Source organism: Melanostigma gelatinosum (assembly GCF_949748355.1).
Source record: "Melanostigma gelatinosum genome assembly, chromosome: 17".
Taxonomy (NCBI): domain Eukaryota; kingdom Metazoa; phylum Chordata; class Actinopteri; order Perciformes; family Zoarcidae; genus Melanostigma; species Melanostigma gelatinosum.
The window spans coordinates 9522064-9539934 of record NC_136650.1 but is presented as its reverse complement, the minus strand read 5'-3'; the positions used below and the strand labels follow the sequence as shown (position 1 = coordinate 9539934).

The window sequence follows — 17871 nt, the reverse complement described above, 5'->3', positions numbered from 1 at the left end:
ATATGTTGCATTTTGGTGTTTTTTTTTGTTGCCCTCAGAACCTCATTGACAGTGCTGTGAGTAGATTGGGAGACAAAAGGGTGTATTTTTTTAAGGGACCACTTTCCCAACTTCAAATGGCTTTGCATGATTTAAAAAATTGTCTGGTAACGACAAGTAGCAATGTTTTATGTGACTAACAGTATAAATAAATATACGTGTCGTTTGCAGCATCGTCCATGCATTTTTCCAGCATTATTTGAGCCTGATAGGATGTCGCAGGTCACGTGACGGGAAGCACTGCATTTTCAGCTGAAAACGAGCTAGGATAGTCGGGAATCGCATATCCAGGTAAACAATCAAAATACATGAAATATTAAACGAAAATCCCCATCCCAACCATCTTCTTTTGTGACATCGTCGACCCTACGATCACCGGGTTGTTATTGCTGTCAAACCATACCTCAGCAAATCGCTCCAGTTGCTTTTTAATGGCGAACGCTAGCTAGTTCGCTAAATGACCCCTCTTTCTTGGCTGGAGCTCAGCGGCCAGCTAGCCAGCTGCAGCCGGGAAGGAGCATCGTTTGCTCAAAATATCCGAAGGAGCTGCAACGAGGCGCTGGCCCGGTTGAACGGTTTCTCAAGTGGCCACTACTACACAGCTTAGCATGCGTTAAAATCATCATATAAGCAGTGTTTCCCATTCATAGCAAATTAGTGCTGAACCTGTTAACAGAGGAGGGTTCGGTTGCAGTAACGCCGTGGCTATCGCGCTAGCTGGCTAATACAAATGCTAGTGCAGGTCCCCCGATATCAAGCTAAACTGCTGTAGCTTGTAAGTTTGTGTCAAACGAAAGTGCATGCAAGACATTTTATGAGTGGAATTTACCTCGAAAATATAACTATTTTGAAGATTTTAGTAATTTTGAATGTTTAGGTTTTGCAGCAAATCTATTATGCTAGCAAGGCAGAGCAGAGGTTGATGGACAACACAGACAGATTTGTGTTCATGACTTCGCCTGCTGCTACTATGTCTATTCATTTGTTTTTACAGGAATAATCCCGGTATGGGGGACATGAAGACCCCAGATTTTGATGACCTGTTGGCAGCATTTGACATTCCTGACATAGATGCCAAAGAGGCCATTCAGTCTGCCCCAGATGAGGCAGAGGGACCCCATGAAGCTACAGGTGCATCTCTGGGAAAGTCGGATGGCGTGGTGGGCGTTGGGTCATCCTTGAGACCACCGAGCCCCTCAGACCCCCAGGCGGACAACTCAATTGTCAGTGTGATTGTGAAGAATAAAGTCTGCCTTGAGACTGCAGATGGAGAGGAGGGAGACACAGACCAGGACCCTATCGATGTGATTGCAGGGGTAGATGGTAGAGGAATGGCTGAATCTGAGGCTCTTAACCACAACGGGTTTGGTGCGTCCACGTCCCTCCCCCTCAGCCAGACCCAGTCTAATGGAGCGCCGTGGTCAATAAACACCCCTAAAGTGTCTTCAGAAGCACCAGGTGCTGGTTCAGCCAAGTCTCACAAGCAGGGCGGGAACATTTTCAACAGACTTAAACCGCTTGTGGCACAGGGGTCTGGGGATCCAGTGGGCCGGGCCAGGAAGATGCAGCTTCTGCAGCAGCAACACCAGCAGCAGCAGGATACAGGCCAAGAGAGGGCAGATGGTGTCAAAGCATCATTACCTTCATCCTCCTCTCTGTCAGCTGGGTCGTCTCCTCTGGCTGCAGGGGGGGCCGTCGGACTAGCCTCGCCTTTCTTTACCTCTTCCAAGCCTCTGCTTCCCGCTCCACCCTCGGCCCTATCATCACATACGCTGCACTCATCCCAGCCTTTTAACGGAGCTCCTAAAGGTGGCCCTGCTGGATTTCAGCACCAACAGATGGAGGATGATGATTCTGACCCTGATTTGGGGAGTCCACTGGTGATCCAAGAGAGCCCAGACTCCCCGACTTGCCCTCAGCTGAGCCGCCGTTACAAGTCTGACTCTGTCTCAATGCAGCCCACATCTTCTACTGCGTGTCACCCTAAACCTGGGGACACTCCTTCAGGGGCATCTCTGACTTCATCAACACCCCAGTCAGGCTCAACAGAGAGTCCCCAGCTGGAGGAAAGACATCCAGAGCATGTCATAGAAGAGAGAGACTCACCGGAGAGTCCTGAACCAGAGATGCCAAAATCAACTACTCAAGCCGCAGCGAAGAGGTGCTCCAGCCCTGCGGTGGCCTCCACTCCTCCTCCGACTGAACTGCGGGAGCCCAAAGAGGAGGAGGAAGAGATGGAAGTGGGTAATGGGATAGAGAAGGTCGCTGATGGCAAAGCGGACAAGGGAGAAAATGGGAAAACAAGTGCGGAGAAGATGGAGGTCGATGATGGCAAGCTTAAATCTCTGTCCGCCGATGGAGGAGAAGCAGGCGTTGCTGCACCTGCTGCTTCTGGAGCTCCAGCCCGACCCCTCAAAGTCAGAATAAAAACAATTAAAACCTCCACAGGCGGAATCACCAGAACTGTCACAAGGGTAGCTCCTAAAGGTGGTGCTGCAGGAAAAGGTCTGGACCCCAAAGCTCAAACTGGGGAACGTAAGGTGTTAGGAAACAAGGCCCAAAAACTTGACGCTTCCACAGGTCACATGACGACAACCTCCCAGAAAGTAAGTGCTCTCAATGCTTTGCCTGTGTCTACGTTGGCAGCCAGCAGCGTGATGCTTGCGGCTGCCACGAAGGTCCAAAACAAAATGGCTGCATCTGACAAGGCCAAGGTCTCCGCCACTGCTGTCAGCATCACGAAATCTGCTTCCCTGCCTGCAACTCCCGCTGTGGCCTCCTCTCCCAAGTTCTCAGTCGCTGCTGGTGGGATCAGTGTACGTACATCCACCAGCAAGACAGCTAACGGGGGTGGCAGCACCATCATTGGCGGCACCCTCCAGCAAAACAAACCCGCCTCCATTGTCAACAGTACCGGGGCCGTGATCTCCCGCAGTCAGTCGAGCCTGGTGGAGGCTTTCAACAAAATCCTCAACAGTAAGAACCTCTTACCGAGCTACAAGCCCGACCTCTCGGCACCCCCGCCACCCGAGTGGGGTCTCCCGCTCCCAGCCACAGGGTACCGCTGCCTGGAGTGCGGAGATGCGTTCGCCCTGGAGCGCAGCCTGGCTCGACACTACGACAGACGGTCACTCCGCATCGAGGTGACCTGCAACCACTGTGCTAAGAGGCTGGCCTTCTTCAATAAGTGCAGCCTGCTGCTGCATGCCAGGGAGCACAAGGAGCGCGGGCTGGTCATGCAGTGCTCGCACCTGGTCATGAGGCCCGTCACTGTCGAGCAGATGATTGGACAGCAGGACATAACACCCATTGGTGGTAAGAAAGAGTTGCAGCTCACGATTATTTTAAATGTAGGTTTTAGTCTGAAGATCACGATCTCTCAGAGCCCAATGTGACTCAAAATGACTTGTTCTGTCTGACCAGAAGTCCAAAACTCAAAGATATTATATTCTCAATTTAAGGAGTAGTATTCTGAGGATTTTTATTTAGATGAATGACAAACAATTGACTATAAAAATTGTTTATTGACAAAGTCATCGTTGCAGCCCCAATATAAGTTGTGCATAAAGTGTGTTTGATGCTTTCAGGGTCAACATTCAACAGTTTACATCATGCCAAGGCTCATCCTGTCAATTATTTCCTTGATTAATTGTTTGGACTATAAAATATCCATCACAATTTCTTCAAATTGCTTGTTTTGGCCGCCCACACAAAAACAAAATATATTTGATTTACTATCATAGAATAGATTTGACAAGAGAACAGGCCTAATATAACAGGCAAGTATTCAAAAACCAGGAGATGGAACCAGATCATTTTTTGCCATTTGTGTTTAAAAATGGCAAGCAATTAATCAATACAATTGTTGCTCATTCATTTTCTGTAGAATCATTTCAGCTCCACATCATAGCTTTTGTTTCTATTAGTGTAGAGAGTCATGAAAGAACCACAGCAATAAGTTAAACGTTAAAAAAACCATCTCATTAATTTATAATTCATCTCCATTGAGATGCATCCCATCTGTCGCCTCCAATTTCCACCTTTGGCTGACCAGGCCTGCTCACCTCTTCATCCTCCTCTCCTCCAGTGTCCTCTCCTTCGACCACATCCGGGGGCCCCGCCGTCTCTACCAGCTCCAGTCCAATGAAGGAGGCCTCGTCTCCGGCGACAGCTCAGCCTCGTACAGTCCGCCGCGTACCCCAGGGCCCCCAAGCACTGATGCCTCTGCCTTGCAAGAAGGCCGAGGGGCTGCAGTACAACGGCTTCAAATGTCCGGAGTGCCAATCACAATTCTTGAGCAAGGCTGAGCTGGTCACCCACTTCCAGCAGATCAGAGCCACTCCCAACTCGGTGAGTCTTTGTTTCACTCCGCCGATACCTGCTGTTGTGAAATGCTGGTGATCACTTGTTTGATGTTTATTTTCTTCCGTTTCAGACGTGTACGCAATGCTCACCTCCCATGATGCTGCCCAACTCGTGTGCCGTGTCAGCCCACCAGAGGATCCATAAACACAGAGGGCCCCATGTCTGTCCCGAGTGTGGGGGGATCGCCCGGCAGGCCAGCTTCCAGACCCACCTGGAGGAGGCGTGTCTGCACTTCGCCAGGCGCATTGGATACAGGTGTGGAGACATTTCCCAAAACCATCATTAAGACCTGTACCAAAGGCGAAATTATTTGAGAATAATAAATCTTCGTGGGGCAAGCTTGAGTGCTTTACTAACTTCAGTTTGTCCTGTGGTTAGTATTCATTTATTTTTTTTAATTTAGGAAAGTAAAGAATCACAGATCTTCAAATTATACAACTGCTGTTATAGGCCTGATAAAATATGGGAGTTTGCAAATTACTTTTATTGGGTACTGAGGACAAATACGCACAAAACCTATCTACCAATGTAATTTCAGGTGTTGTCTGTAGTGGATGTTTTAGGGTGTACACATCCGAGACGGATTAGGAAATGGTTCTGTGCTAGAGCCATAATAAGACGTACTGTGTACCATGATCTTGTCCAGGTGCTCGAGCTGCCAGGTCGTGTTCGGAGGGTTGAACTCCATCAAGTCCCACATTCAGACCGCTCACTGTGAGGTCTTCCACAAGTGCCCCAGCTGCCCCATGGCCTTCAAGTCTTCCCCCAGCGCCCAGAGCCACATCAGCACCCAGCACCCAACACTCACTGGAGGACAGGCCAAGTACGTAACTTACTTCAACGGAGATACATCTTTCTCGTGGGAGAAATATCTTTCGAGGATGTTTGAAAATGATGCCCATAAATTTGTAAATAGATCCCTAAAATATCTGTATTTTTGTCCTTTTGCAGAATGATCTACAAGTGTGTGATGTGTGATACGGTTTTTACCCAAAAACCCCTGCTGTACATGCACTTTGACACTCATTTAGCCAAGCAAAAAGTGCACGTGTTCAAGTGTCCCGACTGTACCAAGCTCTACGCCCAGAAAGGATCAATGATGGAGCATATTAAGGTGTGTATATGTTCAGAGTAGAGTGAATGAGTACAAATTTAAGACACTAAGTTGAATAAGTATCGTATAATGCCACTGAAAATCATGAATTATCCTTCTACCTTTGTGTGTTGCCAATTCATTGCTTTCTACAGTGAATGTGGTGTCAACAAAGGCACACGGCAATCCTTGGATTGGCTTTAGCAAAGTTCCTCCCCGGTTGCTTTGTCCTAAGTTCTAATCTATACCAAGAATAGTACTTTTTTTTGTAAGTCAGATAGTCTTGTGTGCCAGTTTGAGTTACTTGCATTTTTCAAAAGTAAAACAATTCATTTCATATTCTCCGTATGCCTCTCTCTTCTCTCACACGTCGCTGTCCTCACCTCTCAGACGGCTCACAGAGGACCGTCAGCCAAACCGACGGAGTCTCAGCCCGATGCCTCCAACCCGGCCTCGGCCCCGACCAACGCATCCGGCCCCTCTGGCCCCAAATCAAAGTCCTCTGGAAAACCCGACAACTCCGACGGAGAGGACTGGGGGCGGGAACAGGAGGAGGAAGACGATGAGGACGACGAAGACGATGAGGACGACGACTACGAAGCTCCGGGGGGTAACTCGACCGCCGCGGGCGGCAGCAGTCAACCCCCCGCCCAGACTGAGTGGACCTGCCCGCAGTGTCAGTCCACCTTCACTGACAACGACGACTATCTGAGTCACGTGAAGACAGAGCACGGCAAGGTGTAGCATACCACCTCCATCATTTACTTAAACCTGATTGCATTGAAGCCAGTGATTGCAGTCACTTTGAACAGGTTAACTAGCTCATTGAACTTCGTGCTTGGTAAATTACATCCAATCCTCGAGGGTAAAGCAGGCAAAGAAGCACCCATGCTGAGGGAGGCTGTTCATTTCCTGTCTGCACTGGAGCACATTTAACTGACACTCATTACCTTTCTTTATCTTATCTCCCTCTCTGTGTCTGTGTGTGCGTTTGTCTGTGTGCTGTCAAAGTTTCCTTGTCGTATTTGTGGCGGCACGTTCAGCACTTCTTCCAGCCTGAGACGCCACGAGCGCGTCATTCATGAGGGCAACAAGAGAGTCTTCCATTGCCAGTGAGTTACTTAAAAGCTTTCATCAAATATTTGTGGAAGAGCTTGTGCGGACACGAACTGACCCACGGCTGTGATTTTAAATGTTTCGTCATTTTCAATGTTTTGCTAGAAGAGAAATTCACTGGTTGATCGCAGAGCTAGACTGGTGGGCGGGCTATATTATTAGCATATTGCCGTTATATTGGTGTCATGTATATGTTGGCTGATAAGTATCAAATAGAAAACTAGGTTTGAATTTATTCAGAAATGTCCACCAGAGAGTACTGAGAAGTTCATTTTACACTGCAAAATACCTCGGTGTGTCTCTTGGTCTCAATTCTTAAACAATGAAACAAATTGAAAGGATCTGTGTCAAGAGTGTGCAAGTTATATTTTTTGTTGTTTTCCTTCTCACTATTGGCCATAATATTGTAATTAGAATTTTAAAACACTCAAAACATTGACAATTTAATATCAACTTTCTTTTTTTATGTGATTTAACCAGCGTAATTATTTTTCAGATATTGCACAGAAGGCAAACGCACCTTTGGTAGTCTGTTCTTACTGGACAAGCATATTCGGCTCCATCACAGGACCACAGATGGACAGGTGAGACAACACGGTGCAGTTCTTTCTGTTTCAGGACTGAAATATGCTCATGTCTGATAAACTGTCCCAATTCCTTACTGCAACACACATACCGGTATTGCATAATTTACTTATTACAAAGTCTGTTCGATTTTTTGTATTCTAACCACAGAAATAGTACATTATGATAATCTGTATGTACAGTAGTATATACAGTTAGGTATGGAAATGTTAGTTTGAAAGTATTTTCCTGATGAAATTGGGAAATTCTGCTGCACTTTTTTTCTTGCCGTGTGCATCAATAAAGCAAACGTTTAGTCTCTCGCTACTTTTTTGGGTCCTCAGGAAAGACCCATGACCAGGAAGCGAGCAGCCACAGGGGGAGAAGGACCAGGCAGCTCCTCAGAACAGGATGGTGAGGGCGGACCTCCTGGAGGCAAGGCAGGAGACGAGGAAGAAAACGCCCCCGAGGACGGCGAGGAGGGTCCTGCAGGTCCTCCAGGTCCTGCAAAGAGAACCAGGGCGTCAACATCGTTGGCACCCAACGAGCTGGAGGAGGAAGACAACATTTTCCGTTGCGTCCCCTGCGGCTTCTCCACCGAGGACGGGGCGGAGTTCCAGCGCCACATCCCCCAGCATCGGGCCGACACCGCCTCCTTCCAGTGCCTGCAGTGCGGCGTCTGCTTCGCGTCAGCCGGCTCGCTCAGCAGGCACCGCTTCATCACTCACCGTGTGCGGGACACCCACGGCGACGCGGACCGCGGCACCCCGCGTGCCCACGGCTCTCCCGACTGCTCACCCGGCGGCTCCCCTCAGGCGCAGGGCGAGGACGGAGATGGGAATCTGATCTGCAAGGTGTGCGGCCGGCGTTTCGACAAGGCCTCGGACCTCAACACCCACTTCAGGACCCACGGCATGGCCTTCCTCACCGCACACAAGACTGACAAGCCCCAGTAGAGAGGAGGGGCGGGGTCTTCTGAGACTGACGGATCATCTCCAACGAGTGGTCATGACGGAGGGAGAGAGGCTGTAGAATATGAATGTTGATCCTGAGATGAAACTTCCTGTGCAGTTTTTTTTTAGCCACCATAAACAGTTTTACTCTAATCTACGGCACCTCTTCTGTGCGATTGTAACTGCATGTTTGATCACGTTACTGGTCACTTAACTGAACACACCTGTGATGGAAAGACTCTCAAACAGCCCTCTGAGTGAAGCATTTATACATCAGCCATACTGTGTTTGATACGTCTCGTCCTTCCATCTCAATCACTCTGCACTGACTGTAGCCACCTGTTTGTTTTTCCACGTAACACACTTAAATACGTACACCTCACAGTAGTGCCGATATTTTTGTACCTTAACCTATTGTTTGTTGTATTTATACTCATTTGTTCATTATTCCGGCGTGAGATGGGTTTTAACAGCTCCAGAGGCTTTTAAAACGGATCTCAAAACATCTGAAGCATGACGGGGAGTGTTTGGAGAATCCAACACTGATTTTTATGTTGCTATAATATTTATTTATACGAAACACATTACTGCTGTTGGTATTTGTGTAAATCGGTCGTGGTGCGATTTACCTCCAACAGGGACATGAAGGCATTTTTATTTGGAGACGAGGTTACTGGAGGTAACCTGAGTAGTGTGAACAATGTGTGATGTTGTTAATCGTTAAGCTAGAAGAAGAAGAGAGGTCAGGCTTCCTGACAGTAGTATGTGTGTACGTTTTGCTATGTAAATACATATTACACTAAAAGAAAGCGTTCTGGTTTTAGTAACTTGCTATGATAATGTGAATACGTATCGTATTTGTGCTTTTTTTTTCTCCAATTTAAAGTTTAAAAGAATTCCCTCCCAGAGGTAGCTCTACATTGTAATTACAAAGCAGAGGGAGATACATGGGGGTTGTGTTGTCTTAATGTGTATGAATACAAACGTTGATCTCGTTGAGACGATTCTTTTTTTTTTAATCTACAGATTCAGTGCTTGCTGTACTCACATTTCTTTTGTATGTTTCAAAAACAGCCTTCATGGTCACGTGACGGAGGCCTGAAAGTGGATTTTATTTGTTTTGTTTGTATCTTTTATATGTCATATCATATTTATATAGCTCAATAGTGGAAATTACATGTCATTTTCTTTTCCATGGTTGTGGTCTGCTTGCTGAAATGCCATACACTTTTGTGCTGTTTTTGAAATAAATGCGTAAAAGAGAAGATTGACTCACGCAGCCAGTTCATCTGCAGAGTGGAGGGTTTGCATTCACAGCAGTGTTTACGGGATTGTTTCGACTTCCCTGTTCATATTATTGCATTCACCTCAACTGCTTATTGTCGGAACCAAATCTACCTGTTCCAGTGAATCAGTAACAAACATTTACGCAGACAATGGTTATCACCAAAAAGTAGCATTTACTGTATATGTGACAGTTGTTCTTCTTTGACACAGCTTCATTTACCACTAAGTGGGTTTCTCACAGACTCCCTCCAGCTCCAGCCCCGTCTTGCCCTCAGTGGGCTCCTGACATGAGGTCTGTAACTCCGATGGACTGAGAGGATGGTGGACTTCAATCATCAGCTCGTAGATCAGAGTTCCCAGCAGCGCCCCGACACAGGGAGCCACTATGGGCACCCACCACCAACCATCTCCAGCCCTGTAAAGGGTTACACACAATCAAGACTTTCCAGTGATCCCACCCGACATTAATATCCTTAAGAGGCAGTAGCGTGCTCAGTTTTAAAGCATGCAACCTAAGGCATGCATCAATACCAGCCATGTCATGCTAGATTGATGGGAACCGGGCTAAAACGCTACAAATTTGGAAGAGGGGAAAGCTGGAATGGATGTTTACACAGGGGTCCCTTAACATCTCACTTGAAGATATCTGAATATAAAATGGGTTTTATGGGTGAGAATCCCCTTACAGACAAACCCACTTCACATACAGTTATTTACATTCAGTATAAATGTGTTATTTCCACCTATTCTATAAATATTTCTCATATGTGGCATATACTGTTGACCTGTTGTGAGATCCCCTGTCCCCCTCCATCGAAAAAAAACTAAAACGGGTCTATTTGTGTTTCTAAGGGTTAAATTCATAAACCAAAGCGCATGTGAATGTCCAGACTCAAACTACTAACTTGAAAACATCCACTCCCCAGCCAGCGATACACGTGAACAGTCGAGGTCCAAAATCCCTGGCGGGGTTGAGGGCGTAGCCGCTGTTGGAGCCCATCGAGATGCCAATAACCAGCACTGCTGCTCCCACCAGTACGGGCTGAAGAGCATCGGGGACGGAGCTGTTCCCCCGGTCTCCAAGAGCCAGGACACACAGCAGCAGTGCAGCCGTGCCAATCACCTGCAGGACGTGCGAGGAGCAGAAAGACTGATTCAATAAATAACAGGAAACGCATTCACACACTGGAACTGAACTACAGGTGTGCAAAGTGGTACGAAAGTCAGGATTCTCAAACCAGATGGTTCTATTTGTTGATTTTGCTGGACATGTTCGAAAGATTTGAACGTCTTAATTCACGGTGATGATTGTAAGTGGGAGTGGCGATGTCTGACCTGGTCCACGACTCCTCCCCACACACTGAGGTAGTCAGCTGGGTAGGTGGCAAATATGCCTGCTGTGGCAGTGGGACCCGTTGTTGTCAGCTCACCTCTGCTGTACGCCTGGATGGCATCTGCAGACACCTCATGATCATCATGCATGCAAAAACATGGACCATCAGCACGCTTTAATTCATACTAAACGTCCTACTGCCAGAACCATCAACTGGAGCATCAAATGTGTCATAATCCACGGATGAAAATAGTCCAACAAATATACCATTCACTCTGTAGTAATATTTGCTAAAGACTACAGAGCCCAGCTGTTTTGGGAAACTGTTTTAATGATTAAACTATAATTGTGACCAGTTTTTCCAAGTAGCATTGAATAAGTTTGGGGCTGAATGCCACAAAGTATTGACAGATGGAACAATGCACTGTTGGTTTTGGTCTTTTTATGAGATTTTTTGACAATCTAATTTTTTTTTTTACCCCTATACAACATGCATTTTACTTCTATTGTAATGTTTGTCTCGTCAGATACAATGTGATTGTGATGGCAGTCATCACTGTTGAAACTCACCGTAGTACTGCAGGCCAACGGTGGCTGCAGCCAGAAAGGCGCCGAGCACTTGGAAGAAGACGTAGAAAGGCAGCTTCATCCAGGGATGTCTGCCCAAAGCGCACAAGCTCAGAGATACAGCAGGGTTCAGATGGGCACCTCATGGTTGAAAATAATCCAGAAGAAATAAACGTTTCATAATTCAAAACAGATCTGTGCCTCCTGAAAGTGACAACTAGAATTTATTTGCATGCAAATGTAATCAACCATCAAGATGTTTTGACCTGCAGAATGAATAAAAGGTGATATTATTATTTACTGGCATTTCTGTTGCTGTGCACACGTTTAGTGACTGTAGAAACATTATTCGAGGCAGAGGAGGAGGAGGGTTTGGCATTATTCTTACAGCTGAAGGCATGATAGTCGGAATCTTTTGGGAGTCTTAGTCTTCAGCTCAACCAGGGGAGGACATGCTTTTTTAAAACGTGAAGCATAATCTTCATACGGGCCCTTACCTGAGACTCCACGAGACACAAAGATCCCAAATGTTACTCCCAGAGCAAAACCCAGATTGATTGACAGGTACTGCCCCTTCTTATCTTCAGTTGTGGTCACCTGGGCAACGGCGCCGCATCCAAAGAGCTGCAATTACATGAAACGAAGAGCTGCATTACAGGAATATATCAACCAGAGTGCAAAAACAGACAGAGCACAAAAAAACAAACAAATAATAACAATCTGCATGACTTTACAGTGATGCAACTTGGATTTAGATACTAAGAATTCACACTGAAGTTCAGAAAGGTCTGGCCCAGATTAGCGAACACACATCGTTTCCTTTGGTGTAATCTCCTGTTTTATGAACTTCACTGCCAAGGAACCTGCTTTATGATTTGTGTTGTAAAACGCTCATTGCTCCAGACAGGTGAGACAGTTTAGAATCAACAACACCACAGAAACGCAGCCAGCAGAGACGAACAAACATCACCGCTTCATTCCAAATCACTGATGGCACCACCCTTGCTCTTTATCCTCCCCCATCCTCTCCCACTCTCTCTCGCTCTCTCTTTCCATCTGTCTGTCTCTCTTTCAGGCCAAAGTCCTCAGTTATCCATTGTGTGGATTCATTATCTGTTTCAAAACAAGCGAGTAGGCATGTTATTGTTTTAGGAAACTATATTAAATACTTGATGTTGAGTTTGCTGACCAGGTGAGAATTTGGACGAACTGGTGGAGAAGAGATTCATTGTTTTCTCTAGATTACAGCTCATTCAATTAAATGCAAAAGGTGATACGCATGTAATTCATCTCTCTTACCTGCACCAAAGTGTCTCATGCAATGAACTGAAGTTTAGATCCACAAAATAATACTCACAATCAGGACATACACTCCGAGGCATTCAGCCATGCACTCCCTGACCAGTTGGTTTGTGATCTGACATTTCCTCAGCAGCCTCTCCATCCCAGAATGTTTCCCTGCACCGTCCGGCCACAGGTGAGCTTTCAGAGCCGGGACCCCGTCAGGTGGATGTGACCCGCACAGCACTGCACAGCCTGCCTGAGCGAGCAGAGTTTGCCCTTTCAGGCGGGGGCTGAAGGCTACGTCACATACTTTATGGCACGGCTGAGGCGGTGGTGTGCGTGCACGCAGGGGAGGAGAGTAGCTGACCTTGGAGAACATCTTCAGACCTAAATCACAGCAGACATGATTGAAAGTACTTGACTGCGCAGAACTGGACTCCTGCCAACAGGCCTGACTCTGGCTCACCTGACAGTTGGCTCCGATTGTTCTTCTCGTTAGATTGGTCGTTATATTTCTTCTTCTCTGACCGTTTATGCCACAGTACAGCTCCGCATTCTTCATCTAAAACGAGACACATGCTTCCTATAAATAAATGAATACATTTATTCTGAATTTTGATTTACGTGTAACAACTTGTTTTAGTGCCATATTGCATCTGTACTAATTACCACAGAACAATAAAGATATTGGCTTGCACCATGTGCTCGTAAAGTAATCACTATAATCTCTGATAAGAATAATCGTTGCTCTAATGGTCATGACAGAGATCATTGACGGAGATAATACCGTTTATCAATTCATATATATACGTTTTTGTTGGATTTAGCAACGGGTGCCAAAAGTAGAGTAAATCACTGCAACAACATAACATGTAGGTCGAGAGATCACACTAATTACAGTATAGTGACACTTGTTTGCAGATCATAAACAAAGTGAAGCAGAATATAGTCACAACTCGCATAAGATATTTAATCTGTATTTTATGGTCCAGCCTCTAAGATAGGTTTGTCCCGAGGTTTCCTGTGAAGATAATCTCCCTTCTATAAGAAAAAAGAAGAGAGTATGTGAATGAAGAGGAAACTAAACAAATGACTACAAAGGGCATGATTATACTACACACTACGTGCACCCTGCATGAATGGAATGCACTTTCTGCATCAATTGATCAATTGTACTTAAATCAACAGACAGGCTCATGGAGAAATACGAGTGGCTGCAATGTAACAGAGATAAAACATCCATGTCAAATTAAGGGGGGAAACTGACAACATTGGAATGTCTCTGCATGCAAGACAAACTCTTCTGTTCATTTTCTCTTCTGTTTGCACATTCAAGGCTTAAAAACCAGGCACTGTGTTTAAATGTTCATGTGTTCTCTCTTAAAGGCGTTTTCTACTAAACTGATTAGGTGAGTGAGACAATTATAGGCACCTGATTCCACCCGATTACCGGTCAGGACTCTGTTACCATAGTAAAACCTAGATGCAGTACACAACGACATCAGAGACACCATGATGAAGATCTGTAAAGTAAAGTAACAGAAGAGGAGTTTAAACTCAACTTTTCTTAACCTGTACACATGTAATACTATGTTAATGGGAACTGATGACTTTAAATCACACAGGAACACAACTGTGTTAGTAGCTGAGGGAGGATACCAGAGTGAGCACCACACCGTAGAATTCCTGAATGTTTATGAAAATGGTTCACAAGAAGAGTTCCTTCTGAAGTTGAGTGAAGTGCCCTTCTTCAAAGGAAAACTCCCACGATCTGGACTCCCCTCACCAAGGAAGATTCACCAGAACATGAGAAGAGCGATGAAACCTTTTGATATCTCACACATGAAAGAGATTTTATTTTTTGCATTTTATTTGAAAACAAATCAACATTCTTTCTGTATCTGAAGCACATGGAAACCACAAACCTGAGAGCGGTTACACTGACATATTCATGAATAAAATGGCCTTTTCTGTAATGGACATTTTTCAGAAGGATTGAGAAAGAGAAGCAGTGTAAACTGATAAGGACCCCGAGGAGGCCTGATGCCAATTTAGAGGGATAAAGGCGGTTATAGACTTGGCAGAAACAAGGCAGCAGTCAAAACACAAGAACAGAACGAGCTGCATTCACTGTCAATGTTGTTGTGATGTTGGAAATTCCCTCCAGTTCGTTTCGATCGAACAGAGAATTTTATCAAGTGTCATGAAATCACCATCTCAAAGCAGAACTAGAAATAAACAGACACGAACACATTCACTCAGGTGATCGTGAGTCAATCTACTCTGAGGTTCACCCAATCAGAGCAGAGCTCGTTTCCAAGTTAGTGCTATTTTAAAGTGGTTTGCCTCAACCTAAAACAGGCAAATAACTGTGTAAATATATTAAACTTTTTTTAATTTGACATATCACACACACACACACACACACACACACACGCTTATTCTTACAGGACAATTCCCGCCAAAAAATATGTAATTTTGAGTTTGACCTAGTCGTCAGGATTGGCAGCTTCTAGTCTACGCGAGTTGGAACCCCACAGTGCGACCGTATACAGGCCAGAGATCCTAATCCATCAAACACGCTGACTTTGGCAACTGACGGTCATGGAAGTGTTCCGTCCATATGTAGATATAAACTATACATATGCAAACTCACAGCTTTGGGGAAATCACTCATTGACTGATGTGTTTTCAGGGCACCAAAGCTATACTCCACTCTACATGTTATCTAAACCCTCCAAACAACTTGAAGAATAGGGAGTCATCACCCCGCATGTCCGAAAATGGATTTTGACCACCTGAAATATAAACAAGAATGCATTAGCGCTAGATGTAGCTAAGGCAAAATACTCTGACCACCTGAACAATTAATTCATTAACAACACCTATTAGGTAGAGACTGACCTGATGTGACCGGTCCAGTTGGATGGTTGGGTCCCTCCAGGCTACCAGAACCTCCTGAGCGGGTCACCGTGGTCTCTTCATGGCCTTGGCCATCTCGAACCGTTCGCCTCTCCTCTACGGACTGACAGACATCAAAACAGTCAAAAACATTAAACTCGCAGCCAAGTGGTAAGATAAAAAAAGAGGATTATAACTGAAGATAGACGGTGATAATAATAGTTTTTAGGGTGTTTTCCTCCAACATGAATCATGACTCAGACCCCCGCAGTATTACCACCCTCTGGGCTGAAGTGGGACATTTGAACTGTGCACGAAACACGTGAAAATATGTTGTGATGGCATATAAATATATACGATTAATACTAAAAATCAAGGTAAACCGTTTCTCTCACCCCGTCAGGTTTCACCACCTTGGTGACTATGACTGATTGGAAGAATGAGCGGGCTCTGGGCTGGTTCGGTAACTGACCAGCAGGTGGCGTCAGAATCTGATCCAAGCCACCAGAGGACACTGCAGAGTCCAGATCTGGATGGGAATGGCAAATCAGTGAGAAAACAGAGCAAAGTAATATACTTCATTTGTTTTACTGAAAGACTAAAAATATCACCCACCCCGGTCTTCTTTGCGCTCCTCTGAAGATTTGTGTGGTCCTCTTTTCCAAATATCATTAAACTATTAAAAGACACCACGAGAACGTCGATACACAACGGTAAACTGAAACACTTCATATTGCCACAGAAACAAAGCCGTTATGAAAATGTGTAAGAAAATATCTTATGCACCTTTGAAAACTGGGTCCAGCCATGGAATGGTGAGCTGGGAAAGTCTGGTGACTCATAAGATGGGTGGTCATCACTTCTGGGCCCTCTAGATGGCCCTGCTAGGGGTCCTTGTGGGTTGTTGTAAGGGGACTTGAGCATCAAGTCTCTCAGGGGGTTCTCACCAGATTCCCCTCCACCCCTCTCTGCTCGGCCCCGAGGTGGTGGCGGCATGATACTGGGAACATCTAGAACAAAAGGGAGACACAGGCTGAACTTACAAGTGACCATTGCAACAGACATGAGATGGTAAAGGACTGGATCATGGCTCAGCTTTCATACCGAAGTGTCCAGACTCTGGCTGTCCATCCCAGCGGCCCAGCTGGGAGAAGATCTCCTCCATCTCCCTGAGGACCTGGCCAAACACCGGCGGCGGCTCCTGCATCTTCATCCCATCGGGGCCAACACTGAAGCCAAACCTCCAGGCACTGTCAAAAGGGTCCTGCTGGTCCCCATCATAGGACAATCCATCTTCTTCATCATCGTCGTTGTCGTCATCATCATCATGAGTCATAGCATCAAAGAAGGGGTCCCTGAAATATTATAGAGTTAGCAACATTCTCTGATAACGTTAGCTTATCTCAGTGACAGCTGTGTGACGTTACTCGACTTTTACTCCATGAACTCACCTTCGGCCACGATAATGACCTCCAGGTACTCCGAAGAACCCGCGAAATAAATCGAAAACACTCATTTAGCGACAGCTTTTGTAGCAAACTAACTCATAACTAAAAAACAGACACCCACTGGCGTAAGCTTCCGTTGTCAATAGTGCCGTAAAGTGTTCCAGATCCTTCAGAATTACGCAATCAGTCGTAACGCTACGTTACTGTAAATATCAGAAGAAATGCGCAGGAGAAATAACCGCACGCGCTCTGCCGCTTGCTGAGAATCAGCCAGGATTTGAGTTTAAAAGCTGATGTGTGTGCGGGTGTTTTAAGTGGTAATGATTCAAACATAAGACGTTGAAGGATATAAACGACTCAAATTGTAATTGAAAAAATATATCCGATGTTATTGATTGCTACCCATCTTAATTAGCTAACTTGTATTAAAAGGCTGCCAATGTTACATGTTAATGCATCAGTAGTAATAAAATGAAGGCATTATGGCAGAGGCGATTCTGCTGACAAAATACATTTTGCCGATGACTCATTTGCAAAAAATGTAACATTTTCACTTGCAACATGTGGGTATTTCTGCAGTATAAATATGCAAAAGTGAGAAAACTTCAAACGCGCATTATGGCGCCAGTCAGTCACCCGGGTAACAGGAGTTCATCCTCTTTGTAAAGTGCGAAGTCTATATCGTGAGATAGTTGGGAAATAAATGACGTGACGGGACAATTATCATTTAGACTTTATAAACAGATTTTCTGTAAGTAATTTTTCTAAAGAAATGAGCTGACACGTGACGAGCCTGTTAAGTAAATGTAGGCTACTAGATTTTAAAAAAGTAAACAAAATAAAATGTCCCCATCTGAAATGTGAAGAAGTACAAAACAGAAATACTTAAGTACAGTATATCTACTTGACAAAACTTACCAC

At 45.4% G+C, this 17871-nt stretch overlaps 3 protein-coding genes across 3 annotated transcripts; 1 reads left to right on the top strand and 2 right to left on the bottom strand.

Annotated features, from left to right (window-relative positions):
• Positions 1–296: 296 nt before the first annotated feature.
• On the top strand, positions 297–9346 carry znf687b (zinc finger protein 687b). The gene is made up of 10 exons (XM_079288270.1): positions 297–330; positions 1034–3354; positions 4127–4389; positions 4475–4659; positions 5051–5227; positions 5356–5518; positions 5888–6235; positions 6509–6609; positions 7110–7197; positions 7522–9346. Exons 2-10 carry the CDS (start codon positions 1047–1049, stop codon positions 8131–8133), a joined length of 4245 nt encoding a protein of 1414 aa, XP_079144396.1. The 5' UTR covers positions 297–330; positions 1034–1046; the 3' UTR covers positions 8134–9346.
• Positions 5137–12984, bottom strand: aqp10b (aquaporin 10b). Its single transcript, XM_079288271.1, has 8 exons — positions 12969–12984; positions 12675–12857; positions 11815–11941; positions 11321–11458; positions 10753–10871; positions 10323–10540; positions 9638–9832; positions 5137–5211 (listed from the first exon to the last, which is right to left on the bottom strand). The coding sequence occupies exons 1-7, from the start codon at positions 12978–12980 to the stop codon at positions 9640–9642; spliced, it is 990 nt and encodes a 329-aa protein (XP_079144397.1). The 5' UTR covers positions 12981–12984; the 3' UTR covers positions 5137–5211; positions 9638–9639.
• Positions 12985–14459: 1475 nt separating this feature from the next.
• On the bottom strand, positions 14460–17086 carry hax1 (HCLS1 associated protein X-1). The gene is made up of 7 exons (XM_079287527.1): positions 16954–17086; positions 16607–16857; positions 16289–16512; positions 16118–16178; positions 15898–16031; positions 15506–15626; positions 14460–15399 (listed from the first exon to the last, which is right to left on the bottom strand). The coding sequence occupies exons 1-7, from the start codon at positions 17016–17018 to the stop codon at positions 15326–15328; spliced, it is 930 nt and encodes a 309-aa protein (XP_079143653.1). The 5' UTR covers positions 17019–17086; the 3' UTR covers positions 14460–15325.
• Positions 17087–17871: the final 785 nt, after the last annotated feature.